An 18997-nucleotide genomic window follows, 5' to 3' on the forward strand; every position below is an offset into this window, starting at 1 on the left:
AAGAGAAAAGCAAGAAAGCAGCTCTGAGTCCATCTCCTTTGAGTCCTCCGCTAAGCACTGGCCTGCGGCAATCACTGGTTTTATTCAGCAGTGATCCTGGAAAAGCAGCGGCCTGATGCTCCTTTGACAGCACCAAAACACCTAGAATCCACAGATTGTATTGCTTCTCCAGCTTTCTTTGCAGAACACTGGCTATCAGCAAGACTTTGGTGTGCCTTTCAGCAACATTCCAAAAACCTACGAATAAACAGAAGACTGGAAAAAGGCAGTAGTAAAACCACTGGGGCCTGAACACCCTTTAACTGTGTACACAGCTGGGCTCCAATAATGACACCATGCAGCCCTTGAGAGCTAAACCTACTCTGAGAAGCAAGGACAACTATCTGTTTTAAAAAGTAGACACTCCAAGTTCAGGCAGCTGAAGGGTCATTTTTACTTGCCAGAAAGGGGGAAAAGACCCTACAGCCATAGTAGAGTCTGTATCTGGTCACATTCTAAAATGAGTTCCTCGAAAAGTGTTTAGAGAGAGCAACATTTTTCCCCCCTCATGTCCCACACTATTTAAAAAGCTCCTGGCAATAATGAGAAACATCTTCAGGTCGTAAGAGACCAGAAAGGCTAATGTGGCGCAAAAGCCGAAGTTTTATCTGAAAACTCTGTAGCCGGATGAGTGCTGACTTCCCCTCTCAGCTGTAACCAGATCAAGGGGTCCCTGGAGTCCTACTGGGTTTCTTTCTTAAGAGGTGGTCCCTTCTTGGCCGGGGTCCTTATTTGATCAGTTAGGTTTGCTCTCCTGGCAAGTCAGCACAAAGGGAAGGTCACGACCACTATGAATTGCTATGTTGGAAAAGAGAATTTAGTTTAGGAAAAAATTTAGCTGATTTCAAAGATCATAGGATCTGGCATGAGGGTAATACAGAGTAGAATGCTTTGACATTTCTTGGACTGAAGATAGGAAAAAAGCAAAGAATCCCACCCCCCACCCCCACCCCCTCCACTGCCCAAGCTCATAAAGTTACGGAACTGAAGCTGATTATTTCTGAAAGACATGGTGAACCTGTGGTTGCAGAAATCACCACGCGAGCCCACTCTCCGAGACCCAAGTATGCATCTGGGGCCAAACGAAACCTGACCTGTAAAACTGGTGGAGGGTGTGGAAATGCTAATCGCCAAAAGAAAACCATTTGTAATTTCTAAAAGAGATAGAATAGTATTTCAGGGGCCAAAGGGATCAGGAAAAAAATGTAACACCTGAAGAGCCAATTTTTTTTGTAGCTATTTTTTTGACCTGTATCTGAACTGTTGTGATTTGGGAGCTACAAAGAGAGTCAGACCAGCTCTTAGCTTTTTAAGAGCTGTCAGCAGTCAAGGAAGCGTCTCTACTTCACATTCTTCTGAAATCTGCAAAGGATTCCTAAAGATGTCATGCTTATCATATACCTTGAAGAAACTGAGCCCAACAGATCTGGGACTGAAAGAGCGAGAGACACAGAAATGCCTTTAGAATTTAGACCACATCCCCGCTCCACTCCCCCGATCCCTGGCTTCTGTACTCTGAACAGCCTGTGGTTTCTAAGCTTTAGCTACACAGTCATGCTATTTGGGGGGGGGGGGGTAGGGTGGGGGCTGGGCGGTTTGCAGGGCAGGCTCGCAAAAACTGGTTCTTTCTTGAAAGAGAGGACCATGGTCTCCTGGTGTAAATGGGGTGTAAAGCCAGAACAAAATTCCATTTGGACACTCGGGTCTTAGCCAAACTGTGTCCTGCACAGGTCTTGAAAGCTGTAATTCATTGCGAGAAGAGCTGGCCCGGTTCACACTGGCACGCTGGCCTCCCAGCACTCCAGAGCAAGGCATTCGGTTCCTGTGTCCCTCACACTGTGCGACTTCTCCTGAAAGCTTTCTCAGCAGGAGAAAACACTTCCTCAGACCTACTCTGTGGAATACAGCATGAGCTTACTTTGCAAAGCTTGGCTAAGTGAAGCCTTGACAAAGGGAAAGCAAACTGCAATGCAGCGTTTACGCTGGGAGTAACTGCACCAAGAGGAGAAGGTCCAGCTGTGCTGCCCCCTATGGGCCAGTTCTCAGAATCGGCAATCTCCAAAGGGATAGCCTACAACAGAGAGATGATGTTGGCCTCTACTCTGCTGCTGGGACAGCCTTCTCCCTCAGTTCCTTCTTGCACGAGACTGTGACTGCTCTGTCACCAGTAAGTGAATGCACTCAGCAAGTGACCCTCTGCCATGCTGCTGGCTCTTCTTAGGGCCACAGCCACATCAGCATGAGTTCAATCCCCGGCCAGGGAGTTGACCCACATGGCGCGGCAGACCTGCCTATCTCCTCGCTGCCCCCCTCAGCAGTGTACTCCGTCCATCTGCCTGTTGTGCTCCCCACTCTGTCTCCGGTGAAGCCTCTCACTGCCTCTGCACTCTGGCCTGTACCCCAGTTCTGTATGCACAAATAAAGGGCCAAGTTCTTAGCTTTACTCTAGTGTCTGTTTACACCGATCAACCATGATGACAACTCACTGCACACAGAAGTGTCTGTGCTGGGCATGTGCAATATTATTTTATTAATTTTGTACACTAACTCTGCCAAGAGGTGCCATAATTATCTCCACTTTAAACACATGGAGGTACAGGTACAGAGATCAACATGCCCCTTACAGACCTATCTCCAGTAGGTCTGCTTAGAGTCCTGGCTCCTGATCTGACCTGTATCAATAGGCACCATATGCTTGTCCACTTCATAAAAAACCTCCCCGGTGGTGCAGCGGGTTAAAGCGCAGCACTGCGAAGCTAGTGCTTCACCTCGAGTTCCATCCCCTGTGAGGAGCTGACCCACATGGCGTGGCAGACCTCTCGTCTTGCCCATTGCTCCCCTCAGCAGTGTACTTCGTTGATCTACCTGTTTTGCTCCCCACTCTGTCTCTGATGAATCTTCTCACTGCCCCCGTGCCCCAGTTTTGTATGCATAAATAAATAAATCTTTAAAAAAGAAAAATAAAAGAAAACCTAGAACAACCTGGTGTGCATTTTTCCCACCAGGCCCCTAACATGCTCTCCAGTGGATTCCCACTGTCCTGCCCAGCAGGCAGGGGTGACATACCTAATTTTAAATGCCATGAGGGTGGGAAATGCTGCCTTCCCACTCAGCCATTCCTTTTGCCCACAGGGTAGGGTGTTTTTTTTTTTCTTTTTCCTTTTCTTTTAGTCCTACTCCTCTGCCTTTGGTTTCCTCTTTGAACTCCCCCTCACATCTACATTTGCACATTCTTACAAACCCTTCAAGGCTGGAAATAAGCGTTTGCTCTCTGCCCACCCTTTAGAGAGCTAGACCAAAAACAAACATCTCCAGTGTCCATGGATGCTGTGGAATGTCAGCAAAGGGCTGGGGAGACAAGAGTCTGCCCCACCCAGTCCCTATGGGGAAAGCGGTTTGGAGGGTGTGTTCTCGCGATGGCTGCTGGGAGTTGTGTACAGCTGGGGCACCTCCCTCTCCTCGGACTTGGCTGCCCAGCAGCCTTTGGCCGGGTTACCACTCCCTCCTCCAAAGCTGCTTCTCTCTGTTCTGGAGTTTCTTCCCACCTTGCTGGCTGCTCTAATTTCTGAAACTCCAGTAGCAGAGATCCCAGAGCCTAGATCTCATTGCTTGAGGTCTTCCTTCTCATTCAGCTTCTTGGAGAATCTTGCCAGTTTCCCAACTGTCAATTCCACCTCTGCACCCTCACTGTCCAAATCTATGCTTCCTGGAATCTCAGGCTGGCTGATGTCTCAAATGTCACACAGTCAAAGCAGAACTCCTGATCCCTACGAATCCCAGAAGCAATGCCTCTACACTGCCCAGCACTCCAGATGCAATTTTAGTAATTTCTTTTTTTTTAATGATATATTTATTTATGCATACAGAACTGGGATACAGGCCAGAGGTGCAGGGGCAGTGAGAGGATTCACCAGAGACAGAGTGGGGAGCAGAACTGACAGATTGACAGAACAGGCAGATTGACAGAGTACACTGCTAAGGGGAGAAGCAGGGAGACAGGAGAGGTCTGCTGAGTCATGTGGGTCGCCTCCCTGGCCGAGGACTGAACTCGAGTTGATGTGGCTGTGGCTAGCCTTGTAGCGCTGCACTTTAACCCACTGCACTAAGAGAGCCCACAATCCAGTAATTTCTAAGGGCGATATTCTCCTTTTCCTTTACACTGTTCAGCGTTGTACTTAACCTTTCTTCAAGAATGTACCTAAGTCCATCAAGCACTCACCATCAGCATCATCCTATCTAGTACCCCTCTACTCTTGCTCCGTAAAATTCCTTAATCACACAAAAAACAGATAAATGACTGTGAAACTTCCAGACTATCTCACACCCCTGCTTAACTCTGCAACCTCTCCACACAATCAGATGCAAATTCACTCTGACTTCAAAGCCTCCTATGTTCTACATCCTGCCTCTACCCAAGGCCACCCCACCTGTCTCTCACCTGCCCATTATGAGGCAGCCACATTGGCCATCCTTTTCTTCCTGACATACCAGCTGTTTCCACCTTAGTTTAGTTACTTGTGCTGTTCATTTCTTGGGCCAAGAAGGCCACCTGCTCCCTGTGAGGCTGGGTGGCAGCCACCACCAAGTGTTTACCACAGACCTCTTCCTTCCCTCCTGGACACACCGATGTCATTTCCTCCCTGGGAGGTAATACAGCCCCAAGTACCACTCAGTGGGTTGCTAAAAGAGGTGACGTGTCTCTCACCAGCGAGACCTGCGAAACTCTCCCAGGGCATTCTTTGTGCTCTCTCCCTCTCCCCAGCTGCTGGCAGACTCAGGACCCAGCAGAGGTCCAGTGGGATGGTGGTCCACACATGGGAGGAGCCTCAGGGCCTGCACCCTACACTGTATGTGGCCTGCTGACTGGGCTATCTGTACTGGGTTTGGAGTTAACCAGAAACAGTCATATGGAAAGCCGCAGAGCTTTGGGATGTTTGTTACAGCAGCTCAGGTTACTGACCAGAGCTGATCCGTGTTGGTTCCTCCCATCAAGATCTCAGCTGAAATGTCAACTCCTCCGAAGGACCTTTCCTGACCACCCTGGTCCTTGGGGGTCCTTTGTTTTGTTCTCAACAGACTGTATTGGATAGTCCACACTGCTGGCTTTTTTTTTTTGTTAAAGATTTATTCACTTATACATATAGAACTGGGGTCACCAGAGGCAAAGTTGGGAGCAGAGGAGGCAGACTGACAAAGTACACTGCTGAGGGGAGCAGTGGGTGGGCCAGGAGAGGTCTGCTGGGTTATGTGGGTCACCTCCCTGGCCGGGGATTGAACTCATGCTGCAGTGGCTGTGGCCAGCTTCATAGTGCTGTGCTTTAATGTGTTGTACCTCCCACCAACACTATTGTTTTAATTCACAGTTTTAACCTACCTTAGTGCTACCAGATTTTTCTAGTTACTCAGATGTATTTGTTTAAGGTCTGTCTTATGCTGTGGTGTGAGGGCCACAGAGCTGGAACTTTGTCTTGAACACTGTTGGGAAGAGCCTGCCAGACAGCAGAAGCTCTGAAGTGCTCTGAGCTGTACTAATGTCATTTCCCCCTAGTCTTGAATCCCTCAGGGTGGGAATGTGGTCAATATCTTCTTTGGTCTTTTCAGAACACACCCCCTTACCGCCATCCTCTATTCAGGGTATTCCCCAGGAGAAGAGGAGCTGTTAATCTAATTAAATGGAGACCATGGCAGGGCCAACCTTCACTTGTGGGTGAGCTCCCTGCTCAGTTCCCTCTCTTCCATGTTTCCATGAAGTCAGACCTACAAAGACCTGGTTGATGGGCTCACAGTCCTGTACCCACCTGGTAAACTGACCTTGAGATACCTGGGCAAATGTCTTCAGTGGCTGGCTGAATAAGCTCTTGTATAAATAAAATAAATCTTGAAAAATAAAATAAAATTTACGAGGGAAGCTCATTTCATGAAATATAGACCTTTTGGTTAAGAGAATTGTTACTTCATCTCTTCTTTTTTTTTTTTTTTTTCAAATTTCCACTTTCTTAGTTCTGACCTCCGAGTAAACACCAAATTTTGGTCAAAGAAGAAAAGTGTAACCCAATCTCTCTAAGCCAGAACCAGAGTTTCAGCAGAAATTTTCAACACTCAAAACAACTGTTGTTCCTCTCAGCAAGATGGTTGTAGCTCTTTCATATTCATTTATTTAGTTCAATCCTTAGGATAGGATACAGATGTATCAACTATCATGCCAGTGTGACAAATAAAGCAGAAGAAACAGAGAGGCTAAGTAGCTTGCCCAAGACCAGCCAGCTAATCACCCTCACTGACACTAGAACAAAGGCCTAAGTTTCCTTTCTCTTTTCATCTCCTCAGTCCTAAAACACTGAAAGAACAGCATAGTCCCAGAAGGACCCTAAAGGAGCAGATAAACCATAACAGGGCTCCTGGCCATTCCTATTTGAGAGGGCTCCTAGGAGCCCTGACTCCGGCGGATGGACTTACAGAGAGTTGGAGTGCGAATTCCTCAGCAGTGGCGTGGAACCCGCAGAGCCGTTGTGTGGTAACTTTGGTGAGGAAGGCAAAGAAGAATCCGTCATCTCCTCAATGTCTGAGTGCGAAGACGCTGACTTGGGGGACTTCTTCTTACCAAAAGCTTGCTTGAAGGAGCTGCGTAACTAAATACACAAGACCATCAGCCTGGCGGGGGCTGCAATTGATGCTCAGGCCTTGGCAAACCAGAAACATGCAGACCAAAGAGCAGTTCATTCTCCCCAAATTTCCCCCCAACCAAAGAAAGAGGTTCCCAACAGCTCTCTCAAATCAGTGCATTAAAGGAGGAAGAGTTATCTGGTGCTGACAGCTCAAGGACTGGACCTGTGGGGAACATTCCATGCCTACTCTTGGTTCAAGACTAGAGGTCAACAGTGAGACAGAGCCTGGCTCAGCAGATGAATGTCGGAGGAGGAGGTTACACAGCAACAAAGCAGATGCTCAGACACAGTAAGGGATGCGGGTGAGGTTAGCCGTATCCGTGGATGGGTTAGCTTGGTATCTGATGTTAATATTGGTCTCGCTTACCTCATTGACCTGCCAGAGAAAACGTAAGCAAAAATGGGGAAGGGGAAGGAAAAAAGACAATTTTTAACAGAGAAGGCCAGTGATGGGGAAAGCTTTGGGCTTTTCAGATATGACATGGCTAATAATCACATCACGTACAGTGGAGGTTTCCAGTAGGAGCATGAATCTTTCAAAGCATTATGGGCTTCTGCTTCCATTATCAAAGAAAAGGAACAATGGGTCTGGATGTCCAAGTTTTTTCTAGCTTCCCTGTCTGGTTAAAAAGATTGCCTCCGCCTCCTCGCAGCTTTCATTCTTTTCTCGTCTCTCATCAGTCATCTTTAACCATTGTTTTGGGGTGGGGGGGGTGTCTTCTTGTCTCAGCAGGGGTAGCTTTATGGCTGCCCTAGTCCCAACATGATTGTTTATCTCTTTGATCTGTGTACTTAGAGCTCTTGTTGCCCTTATACACATGTGAGATAAGAAAGGCAGGGAATTTGCCATCTCACTGTTACTCAACAACAGCAAAGAAGAGGTTATTTTGAAGAAATTTATTAACCATTGAGAAATTCAGAAAATGGGCCATTGTAGGTTAATGGCTTTTTTCTCCCTTCCATCACTGTTTCATACATAACTGCAGGTCTAGCTTATAGGTAAATCTAGATCCCATTACTCTCCCATTCCTATTTTTGATCGTATTTCCAAAGTGCAGTCATAAAAAACAGGAGGATCTATCACACACACTCTCAAACTAAAGCTTAGCCTCTTCGTCTGATAAAATGGCAGCTGGAAGCAGAGAATACAAAGATCAGGCAGAACTGAGCTTTGGGGACATCTAGGACACCAGCTATTCATCTTCCCCAATTTCACTGGTAAGAGTTGCCTTAAAGCAAAAGACATAAGTTTTATTTCTTGAAGAAAATGGCTAGTGCTATTTTTCATAGAAAATAATTTTCTCATCACTTTGATTACGCAATTGATATTAGAAACAGCAAGAGGAGTTAATCTTACTTGTTTAAGACATAGTAAATGAGCTGACCAAAAGCCACCAGTAACTTAAAGGAAAAATTTAATCAGAATGATGAGAGGGTCGCACTGAGCTGGATTTTTAGCTGTCCTCCAACACAAGTCATCAATAACCTCAATTACTCAGTCCTCAACTCTATCAATAGACCTCGCCACCCATCCAAGATAACACAGTGTATGAGTGAGAAGTGTATGGAACGAATGACAACACAGAAGCCACTATGGGAACGTGGTGCTGCAGTACTGACAGAGGGTCTCTGAGTCCTGGACAGTGTGAGACCAACGTGGCGTAGCCCTGCTCCTGAGATAGGGAGCAACCGACATGAAACAGGACGCCAGTGCCTCAGCAGCAAAACTTACATGTAGGTGAGAGAGGGGGGTAGAATTTTCCCAAGAGAACAGGCAAAAGCTGTTCAATAAACCATTGATAACAGGAAGTCAACTAGGTCATGGGCATTTATAGCAAGATGGACAACACTTCATTGCATACTGGGTCTATCAACTCACCCCAGTTAAGTTCTCTGAAACTTTTATTTATAGGTCATGGTCAAAAATGTTTCAGAGATGGGTGATTTAATGCTGCTATGGGCAGCTGTGTAACAAAGTACATAGATAAGGATTATGACTAATAATGGGGTCACTAGTAACACAAGTCGGACAGTCCAAAAAATTGTTAATACTGAGGAAGTAACTAAGATGAAACTACTTAAGAGTAGCTTCGTTTTAGTACCTGAAACTATGGCCAACACTGAATGAGGAAGAAATGACACACGTGAAATGGAAGATGAGCACTCACATAATGTCTCATGAAACAAAAACTTCAAAGGAGGGGTGATTTCCTCAATCTCAGTGTTTGGCTGGTACAATACTGGTTTGGGTAGAAATCTATCCACAAATCACTTCTTAGGGTTTGCCACCCAAAGGTGCCATGTCCTGAAGTTAAGAATAAGCCTGGGCTTTATTCAGGGGGATGGACTCTGTTTGCACTTACAAGAGTCCCTGGATGCTCACTCACCCAATTCTTCCTCTTCTTTTTCTTTGAATCGCTCTCGATGTTGCTGCCCACACTGGAGTGGCTGGTGGCGCTGTTGATGCTGGACACGCTGTCGGAGGAGTGTTGTCTGCGGATGCGCAGGTCTGCAGACTGGGCGCTGCCGTTTCCTGGAGGCCCAAGGCAGGAGATGAGCAGTGCGGCCTGAGCCCTGTTCTTTCCTGGGGAATAGCTCTACGCCTACAACCACACCCCGGAGGACTACTCGGCGCTTTGCTTCACACATTACTGTCTGTCCCCTGCTGCTGGTTTTTAAAGTTCTTGACCAGGTGGCTGCTATGCCCTCTTTGGTCACTCAAAGGGGGGCGCTTTCTCTGTCCACTTAATAAAGCAGGAGCCTGTGGAGATTAGAACTCCTCCAACACCAGCTCTCTGACTCTGTAGTTAGGCACCAAACTCGACTTGAATTGCGGCAGCAGTCCCCCATGAGGTCAGCCATCCCTTCCTTTGTTCCCCTGGCCTGTTGGCCCTTTGGCAATGCCAAGAACATCTCATCTCAGGACCCTACACATGCTGTTCCCTCGTTCTGGAATGCTCTTTTCCTTCTAGTATGCCTAGTCAGCTCCTGCCAACCCTTCCCACTTCAAGTCAGTCACCTCTTCTCCAGGAGGCCTGATATCTGCAGTTACGGTGATACCAGAAATAACCCTGCCCCAATGGCTGGGGTTTTCAGATAGTCTTCTCCAAGTGCAGAACCACACCCAGGCCAAGTCTTAAGAGAAGCATGGGTTTCACAGTCAAACAGGCTGACCTAGAAATACATCCCTGTATTTTCCTTTTCTGTGACCTCAGGAAGGATTTTTGGCTCTGAATCTCATTATTCTCATCTGTACAAGGCAGGGAAGAGCAGTATCTTACCCATAAGGTTGTTGTAGGAAGAAAATGAGATAATTAAAACATAGGGTGTAGTGCATAGAACACAGTGAGTGTCCCACTAATGTCAGCTATCACTATTCTGCTCTTATTACTGTCAATATCATTAATGTAGGTGGTCACTCATCCTCATGCCTACATTCATCCCACCCCCTGAGGTAAACAAGAGGACAAAGCAGTTCACTTGCAAGTACTTTCCTGGATAAGTAAGAAATGGGACCACTTCAGTTTACTTCACATCAAATTGTTAATGAAACGAAGGGCTGTGAACCCCGTGGAAACTTTGCCAACCTACTGAGAACCACATTTTCAAGAGACATTAAGCAGATGAGTCAAAATAGCTATTTCCCTAGAAGCCAGAAGTAAGTGGGTTATGAGTGTCTGCGTCTCTGGACCTATCCACGTGACATGGGTACCCACTCTCTGGCAGGGAGGTTGTGGCAAACACTCAGGCAGGTGGTTGGTCTGAGGCTGCTTTTCCTCCTTTACCTTTGCAGTTGAGCTCCGGTGTGTTAATTACTCCATTAATAGCAGCCTGGGCTGCTGCGTTTTGTTTCTTTAGTAGCTCAATGGTTTTTCTTAATTCATTCAGTTCTGAATCCTGAGGAACAGAGCACAATATTGGTCAGCCTAAAATCATTCCAGAGTTCAACTGAGATCCAGCTTAGCTTCAACTGAGGAGTTCCACACAACCTGTGCCTCAAACCATCAGTCGGATCTATTTTGAACTGGCATATGTGACTCATGAAGGCAGCAGGAATAGACTAAGAGACCTATCGCCAATGCAGTTGCCAGATTCAATCTAGGTCCTATTGTGACTCAAGTGACCTAGTCTTTATGGTTCTACTCTAACAGTTTAAGAGGTAAACTGAAATATTTAAAGTTACCTGAAAAGAAGGAGAATAATATTTTAAGGTATGTTGATACCTCCAAGCAGGGAGAAAAAAAAGAAAGCATCCTTTCTGCTTTACCTTCTGCTCAGCTGTCATGGTCAAACTCTGGAGCCTGATTGTCATGTTTCCAAGACTCTGTTCGAAGGCTGCCACCAGATGAGCCTAGGGAAGACAGCTTGAGTTACACCACCTATAAGGACAGAGTGGCTACCAGGTGCTGGCCCAAGTTCTTATCAGGACGACGTGAGTTGATTTCTAACCACTTCAGCCTCTTCAACCCCATGCCTCACCACTATATGGGGTCCAATGCTCTAGTTTTTTATGTTCTCAATCACACCATTGTTGCTTCCTGCTCAAAGCATTTATACAGGCTTTACCCCAACCCCCACCTAGAATGTTCTACCCCCAGTTACATCCCTCTCAAATTTTTATATAACCTTTCAAGAGATCTCAGCTCATACCTTCGTGATACCCCTAGAATGGACTGTTCCTTCATATTCACTCTCAAAAGCACACTGGAATGCTGAAATGTGCTTTGTGGTATCATGGTCAAGAATACAGGCGTGAGGCTGATTGATCATGTCTACCCTCTATTTCATTGCAGGAAGGCCTTTGGTCCACCAAGGCCAAGTTTACCATAGAGACTCTCATTGAGCACACTTGTCAAATGAATGAACTAAGAGGTTTTGCTTGTTGTTATCATTCTGGCTAATAAAAAACTACTGAAAGGCCCCTCTGCTACCTCCTTCGAGAATCATCCCCCTCAGAAGTAATGACTTTCCCCAAAGCTCTCCTACAACTTCCATATACCTCTGTGAGGATATCACAGCATCAGATGCACCCTGATTTTCAATGCTGCTAAGGCATTTTTAAAATGCTGCAAATTCTAATTAAAATATGAACCCGATTTTCAGAGACGTCAAAAATGAGAAGCAGAGCTGTATTGTAGAACTGAGAAATGGGATGCCTCTTGCTGGCACCTTCTCGGCAGCCCACTCCAAGGGCACGATGTTTGAGCACTAGGCCTCCTCTGGCACAGAGAGCAGAACATTACATGGAATATTAGTGGTGTGACTGAGGAGCCTGGTAACATTATTAAAGCCAAGGATAAGTCATCAAATCTGCCTATGGTTTTTTTCATCTCTAAAGTCAGAACAATATTCGTTTTCCTCCCAGGATTATAATGGATATAAAATGAAACAATGTCAGGGAAAATGTCAATTGCCACAGAACTGCAGAACAGGAACGGAGACTGCGGGGAAAGGAAGAGGTGTAGGAGAGCGTGACCAAAGATGGGGAGATTGGGTGGACAGACAGAGCGAGCCAGCGCAGGACGTCTGAGTGTCTTGGGGGAAGAAGAAAGAAGAAAGATTTGCTCATGCTGTAAAAATTCTAGAAGATGGCTAAAACATATAGAAGCAGGATAGCAAGGAGCTCCTCCCCCACTGGAGATTTCAATTAAAGGAGGAGCGATTGGAGGGTTGAGTAAGAGGCCTCAGTCATTAACTTCATCAAACAGAGAGAGTCTAAGATAAGGTGTTTCTGGAATCCACAGCAGTTCTTTACTCAACAGTCATAGCAGCTGGCTGTTATAGTAATGAAGTACTTGTCATCAAACTGTTAAGTGGAATAAGCTAGTCTCTTTCTGACTGCATACCCTCGCTATTAAAAATTGCCAAAATGGGCCCTCCCTTGTGGCGCAGCGGGTTAAAGCACTGCACAGCACTGAGAAGCTAAAGCCACTTCAGCATGAGTTCGATTCCCGCCTGCCCCGGAGGTGACCACATGGCATGGCAGACCTCTCCTGACACGCCCGCTGCTCTGCTCAGCAGTGTACTTCGTCCATCTGCTCCTGTTCTGTCTCTGGTGAAGCCTCTTGCCACCCCTGAGCCTCTGGCCTGTACCCCAGTTCTGTATGTATAACTAAATCTTTAAAAAAAAAAATTGCCAAAATGCCTTTGCATTTTAATATAAGGGAATATGTTTTGCTTGCCCTGGAGAATGTGGCAAAACCAAAGCCAATCAATTCAAGACAGTCACCTAGTGGAGGAAGGAGCTGAGCCAGGACAGGATATTGAAAAGAAGGACTGCTATCTATTTTGAAGGTATGACAAGGTTACATTTAAATGACTAAACTTCTATGGATTTTATTAAGTGCTGGAGCACCACCCCTGATTCTACATGTGGATATTCCTATTTCCTATTCCTATTCAATTACAAATAAAATCATGAAGGCTGCTACTGAAAAAGTGTTTTTGCAAGCTCAAGAAGAAACCACATTTGCCTGAAGAAGCCGAGGATGGAGTTTTGCTGGTGAGCAGAGAACTGAGTAAGCGTCTTGAGGGTGACTCTGAAAACAGGGCCGTGAAGCTGTTGAGCTTGGTCTAGGGTCAGACAGTGGGGCTCCTCACCCAGCACCACCCCTCCCAGGGGAAACAAACATGAGTGGTAGAAGGTAGAAGGTGGCTTTCAGGAGTTTATTCTAGAAAAACAAACACAGCTTGGCTTGTGATAAGGATGGCTGACAATAAAACGCGTCAACACTGCCAGTGGTGTGTGGTAAGACTAAATATTTACTTTAAAACAATACTAGAGTTGATGATGGACCTCATCCTGACTCTTCTGGAACACAGCGGAGTACCAAATAGTCCATGTAAGGTTTCCTGGGGTGTCACTATAGCAACTAACCCAAGTTCACTTAGAAGTAAATTAATTATGATTAGTCAGGGGCAGCAATTGACAGTCTGATTGTTAACTAGGAGTGTAGCTCAGCTCACTTGGGAGAAGCATTTGTCAAACCCCACGTATCTGGATCAGACCCAAAGGACCAGGCTCATAGGCTCTGGGGTGGGTTCTGCAGCCCAATGTTTGCATCTGGTTACCAAAATGAAGACTTGGCCCAGAGAAGAATCCCTCAGCTTTTTCCATTTGAATAGGACCTAAGGCTCAAAATGCAGATCTCACATCAATTTCTGATGTGTTTTTGATAGAACTGCTGGTCAGGGAGAGGTCAGAAGAAAAAAAAAAGAGCACAAAAACACAGTGTTCTAGTAAGTTCATGTTGTGCAGAAAAATGGATTTCCATAAATGTGAACGGGCTCGAAGCATAAATAATAGCATAACTGCCAATTATTGAGCCTATAGTTAATGTCAAGCACAGCGCTGGGCACTTCATGTGAAGACTTGAAAGAAAAATCGTTTTCTTGAGTAGTCAGGCTCAAGTCAGGAGTTACTTGAGCAAAAACTCTATGTCTATGATTCATTCAGAATACTGACTGTGTTACCTGGTCCAAGAGAGGCAACTTTCACTTTGCAGCATAATGGGGGCTGTGCAGGTTGCAATGGTCTCAGAGTGGGCTTCCAGGCTGGAAATGTCCACCAGAGATATCCCAGCTCTGACCACAGCTCAGTCTAGCTTCTGAGCTTCAGTCCTCACAGCTCTATAGCAGGCTCCTTTACAGAGCAGGTGAGAGGGTGGCTGCTTTTCCTCTGACCTCACTAAGAGCAAACGTATTGCCTCACTCACTGCTCTGCTTAAAGGTCACCCATGGGGGCCTTCTCTGTTGGCACAGTGGGTTAAAGCACAGCACTATGAAGAGCTACAGCATGAGTTGGGTCCCAGCCAGGGGGTGACCACATGGCTCAGCAGACCTCTCCTGTCTTGCCCACTGCTCCCCTCAGTATACGTCAGTACACTGAGTACTGTACTTCAGTCAATCTTCCTGTTCTGCTCCTCACTCTCTCTAGTGAATCCTCTCACCGCTCCCCCCCCACACCTTTGGCCTGTACCCCAGTTCTTGTAAGTATAAATAAATCAATCTTAAAAAAAAAAAAAAAGTCACTGATGGGTCTCCACCAGCTTCAGGAAGCCCAAATTCTCCACCTACCAACCAAGCCTCTCCAAGATGTCACCTCTCTTTGATGGTTCTTCACTCCCCACTTTAATCCCCCCACCACCTCCCCCCACATCCATGCCATAGATTATAATTGTACTGAGCTACTTAGTTTCCAAGCACACAAAGATCTTGCACTTTGGGTTTTTGCATAAATTGTTCTCTTTTGTTAGAATACTGTTTTCCCCATAGATCCTTCCCTACACAGCATTCAGCAGATCTCACCTCCTTCAGGAAGTCTTTCCTGACTTCCCTCCACACCACACAGACTAAGTTAAATGTTCTACCTATGTATCCCTACAACCTCCTCTCTTTATCCCTTATCATGTTACAACGAAACTGTTTTCTCTTTCTGCTGTACCAGAGATAAAATACTAAGATGACAGTGGCTGTGCCTGCTTTGCTGTTGAATCCACAGTGCCCCGGGGCATCGTTGGCACTGAAACAGATGCTGAATTCAACGATGGCTGGCAGCTCTTCCTGAACAGGTAATTGTGTTTATTATAATTACAGAGCAGCCAACTATTTATTGTGGAGTCTGAGGTATTTTTTTTTCCTCCCCTCCCCAGATGAAAGTGTTCAGGAAGAGGAAAAGAAAGTTAAAATTTTACTGAGTACTTCATATAGATCATGTGACAGCCCCTATTACACGGCTAAGCAAATTCAGGCTTGGAGGGAAGCTAAAGAATTTGCCCAAAGCACAGTCAGTAAGTGTCTGGCCGCCCTTCACACCTATGAAGCTCAAGCCTGTGTTCTTGCGATTATTCTATGAGACTACTCTGTTGGGGGGAGGAGGAGGGGGGGCTCGGAGGGCTGCCTCCCCTTCCTGCAGGCTGCCACCCTGTGTCTCGACTCACATTTGCTGTCAGCTGGGTGGTCAAAGCTGAAACCTTTTCCTGGGAGGCATCCAGCTCTCGCCGCAGTTTGCGAATCTAAAAACAAAGGGCAGAGTTACTGACTGGAGAGGCCTGAGGAGGCCGCGGCCAGGTGGAGTTGGCAAAGTGACTGATGATGGCCAAAGAGCAGATGCAACCAGCAAACTCTTTCTTACCTCTGATTGGCATTTTTCTTCCGGCTGTAAAGAAAACATAAGGGAAATTAGACCAGTTGAGCAACAAAGAAAACTACTGTCCCGTCTTTCGGGAATACCATATTTGGATGCTTAGAGCAATCTTGAAGATTTACTGGTTTCTTTTCTGCTGTATTTCTCTGGGTAAACTGGTTCAATTAAAATGACCAAAAGAAAAGCCAAATACAAGCTATTATAATTACTAGGAAATCAGGAAGAATGAGAAGACATTTAGTTATGTGGGTTGTGAGAAACCCTCCCTGCCCTACCCCCTTTTCCCATGTGGAGATGGTGAAAGGAATAGGTACTAAGGAAAAAGGGTGTGTGGGGTGAGCCAAAGTCGGGTTCGGCAAATAAAAATACAGGACAGAGTCAAAGCAGATTCAGCAAATAAAAATACAGGACACTGAGTCAAATCAGATTTTTTTGACATTTAAGCATGTCCCATGTAATATTAGGGATGTACTTATATTAAAACATTGCCATTCGTCTGAATTTCAAATTTAACTGGGTGTTCTGGCAAACTGGGGAGACGAAAGCAGTGCTCATAGGTTAACTGCCTCAATTTTCCTCCTGTCTGTAGGGTGCTGCAGCAGGAGCAGCAACAGGACAGGGGGCTGGAACACCTATCAGCTAGCCCGGTGACTCCCCTGGTTGCTGTATGTCCCAGTCCCCCTATTACCTGTGGTCCTGGGGAGTGAGAGCAAAGCCTGTGAACCCTCTTACTGCCAGAGGCTTCCATGCTTCCCTGTCTGTGATGACACAGCTAACTGCTAGCCAGCAACTGAAAGACTAACTCTCTCCTCCCACAGAGGGAACCCACATGGGTTGAAGGAACCTGCTGCAGGGGGAACCTTTCTTTCCCTGTCCTCAGGTTCCCTGGGGGCTCATAAAAGAAGGCTCCTCCCACATTCTTGGAAATGTTTTTAGTGCTTCTTCCTGCCCTTCTCTCCACCCCATATAAACACCTTCTGGGGTGGAGCAGTGACTTAGGAGCCAGGTTACTGAGTGAATGTCAGTAGGGACCGTACATTGCCCATGAGCTTTCACCCTGGGTCCTAACAAATTTACTATATATATAAAAAAAGATTATTTAAAAAAAAATCAGGCTTTAATTCTTATGTCTACTTCTCTACTAGTTCAGAATGCAAAGGGGTATGATTCTTTAGCTCCAAAGACCCCACCCCAGTCAGCCTGGGCAGGTGGGTGGATGCTTCCTGTCTGATCACCCTTCACCCACTGATCTCCACTGCTCTGACTTCTGATCCAGCCAAAGAAACCCCCCTCCTGCTTGGCTGGTGTCTAACAACAGCAGTTCATTTTTAGGTATACTGGGACCAAAGCATTTAATCCTCATAGTCACCCCCTGAAGTAGGTTTTTGTTTGTAGTCCTCCTGAGGCCTGCATATCTTGCACAAATCACCCAGCTGACCAGTCTCCTCATCTAAGGGATACTCTCAGGAGGTTGGGGGATATCCTCAGGACCCACCCTTCCTTCCAGATAATATGTATCCATTCCTCCTTGTCCAGTTGCCCACCCATTCATCAACACCACTACCACCACCTGCCAAATATTTATTGACTTCCTATTATGTGCTGGGCACTGTTTTAAAAGCCTGGATACAGCGGTGAACATAACCCAGTCCCTGACCTCATGTTGCTTGTATTTGGTAATAATAGCTTACATTTACGGAATCTTCCCATGTCCCAGCAACTCTTGTCAGCACTGTATGATCACTATACCTTTAATCCTCACAACAACCTTTTGAGAAAGTACTGATAATGTGGTCTTATATTTTGCAAATGAAGAAGCTGAGATGCAGAAAGGTGAAGTAATTTAACTATGGTCATACTTAGTAAATGATAGAACTGGAATTGCATTCAAGCTAGTCTGACTCTAGAGCCCTTGCTTTCACCAGCATGGTTTCCTGCTCCATAACGCTCCTGACTACAGCCACACTCAGATGGAAGCTTCCAGAAATAAGGTTCCTGATGTCTGAATCAAAGGAGGAAAGTCAATGCTATGGCTGTCACAGCTCTCTAACATTTGGGAGGCCGGTGGAGGCCTGTTACTGGCTGAGCCATCCATGTAAGACCAAGCCTACTTCTAAATACCTCTGTCAGTGGTCTAAATCCCTCTGCCTTCCGCAGGTCTCTGTCACTGTCTGCCAGGTCTCTGTCACTGTGTCCACCTGTCCCTGTGGCTGGGCCCGAGTTCTCCATAGCAGCCTAGAGAAATCAGATGCTTTGTATCTTTGCTCCCAGCTGCTGCTGCTCTTCTCTACATCTGGAAGCTCTAAGACAAGCTCTGGGCCTCACTCCATGCAGTAGCTCCCCTGGGAACTAACTGCTGCTCAGCTGAGAGAATGCTTCATGCCAGATGTGGCCTTTTCGATTTTCTCTATTCCACGGGCTAGCCATGGCAGTTGTTTAGATCATGTTGCCTTTTCTTTCCTTTGTAATTAAATTTCAGCCAGAATGAGCTTACATGATTATTTAGGAATTACAAAGCTTTCAGGGTGGAGGAACTATTATCATCCAGTAAGAGCCTATAAAACAGACTCTGGTTTGGGATGGCGGCAAATAACTTGAAATTTCATTTTAGACACAAATAAGAACATGTTTACCCCAACCTTTACAAAAATACCTGAGAATTCATGTCAGCATTTCATCATCACCAAGAGGCTAACAATATATGAGGGACCACACATTCAAGGTGCAGAGTCTAGCTAGACTTAACAGTTTTTCTTGGAATTAGCAGACGACTCTAATCTGAAACCCGCCAAATGTTAGACTATTTTTCAAAAGCCACGTCTACTGTCAGAAAAGGCTCTTGTATAGGGCATCCAGTGGCAACCTCTGCCTCTATGACTAATGGAATGCCTCAGAGACCACCTCTACATGGGGACCACACCTAGTTCCCTGACTCTAAGAGAGAAGCTGGAACACCCAGAATAATGGGATGATTTATCTAATGTCATACAGTGAGAAAAAAAACAAAGATTAAATCTCAACTTTTACTATCCAGATGAACATGGAATTATTAGGTCTTTGGTAATTTACAAGTTTGGATGAGCCCAAAATTTCTAACAATCGATTTGATATTTCACAAAAATACCATGTGCACACACCCAGAACAAGA

At 45.9% G+C, this 18997-nt stretch overlaps 1 protein-coding gene across 2 annotated transcripts in view; it reads right to left on the bottom strand.

Moving 5' to 3' along the window:
• Positions 1-18997, bottom strand: part of NAV2 (neuron navigator 2) — a 358500-nt gene that overhangs the window by 21573 nt on the left and 317930 nt on the right. For both annotated transcript variants that reach the window (XM_004682985.2, XM_012725369.1), the window contains 6 exons: positions 15838-15861; positions 15644-15718; positions 10972-11055; positions 10490-10601; positions 9092-9237; positions 6496-6668 (listed from right to left, as the gene is read on the bottom strand). In XM_004682985.2, the coding sequence (XP_004683042.1) occupies positions 6496-6668; positions 9092-9237; positions 10490-10601; positions 10972-11055; positions 15644-15718; positions 15838-15861 (614 nt within the window). The remainder of the gene's footprint in view (positions 1-6495; positions 6669-9091; positions 9238-10489; positions 10602-10971; positions 11056-15643; positions 15719-15837; positions 15862-18997) is intronic.

This window comes from Condylura cristata, unplaced genomic scaffold, assembly GCF_000260355.1.
Source record: "Condylura cristata isolate star-nosed mole 26May11 unplaced genomic scaffold, ConCri1.0 scaffold00015, whole genome shotgun sequence".
In the NCBI taxonomy this organism is placed as follows: domain Eukaryota; kingdom Metazoa; phylum Chordata; class Mammalia; order Eulipotyphla; family Talpidae; genus Condylura; species Condylura cristata.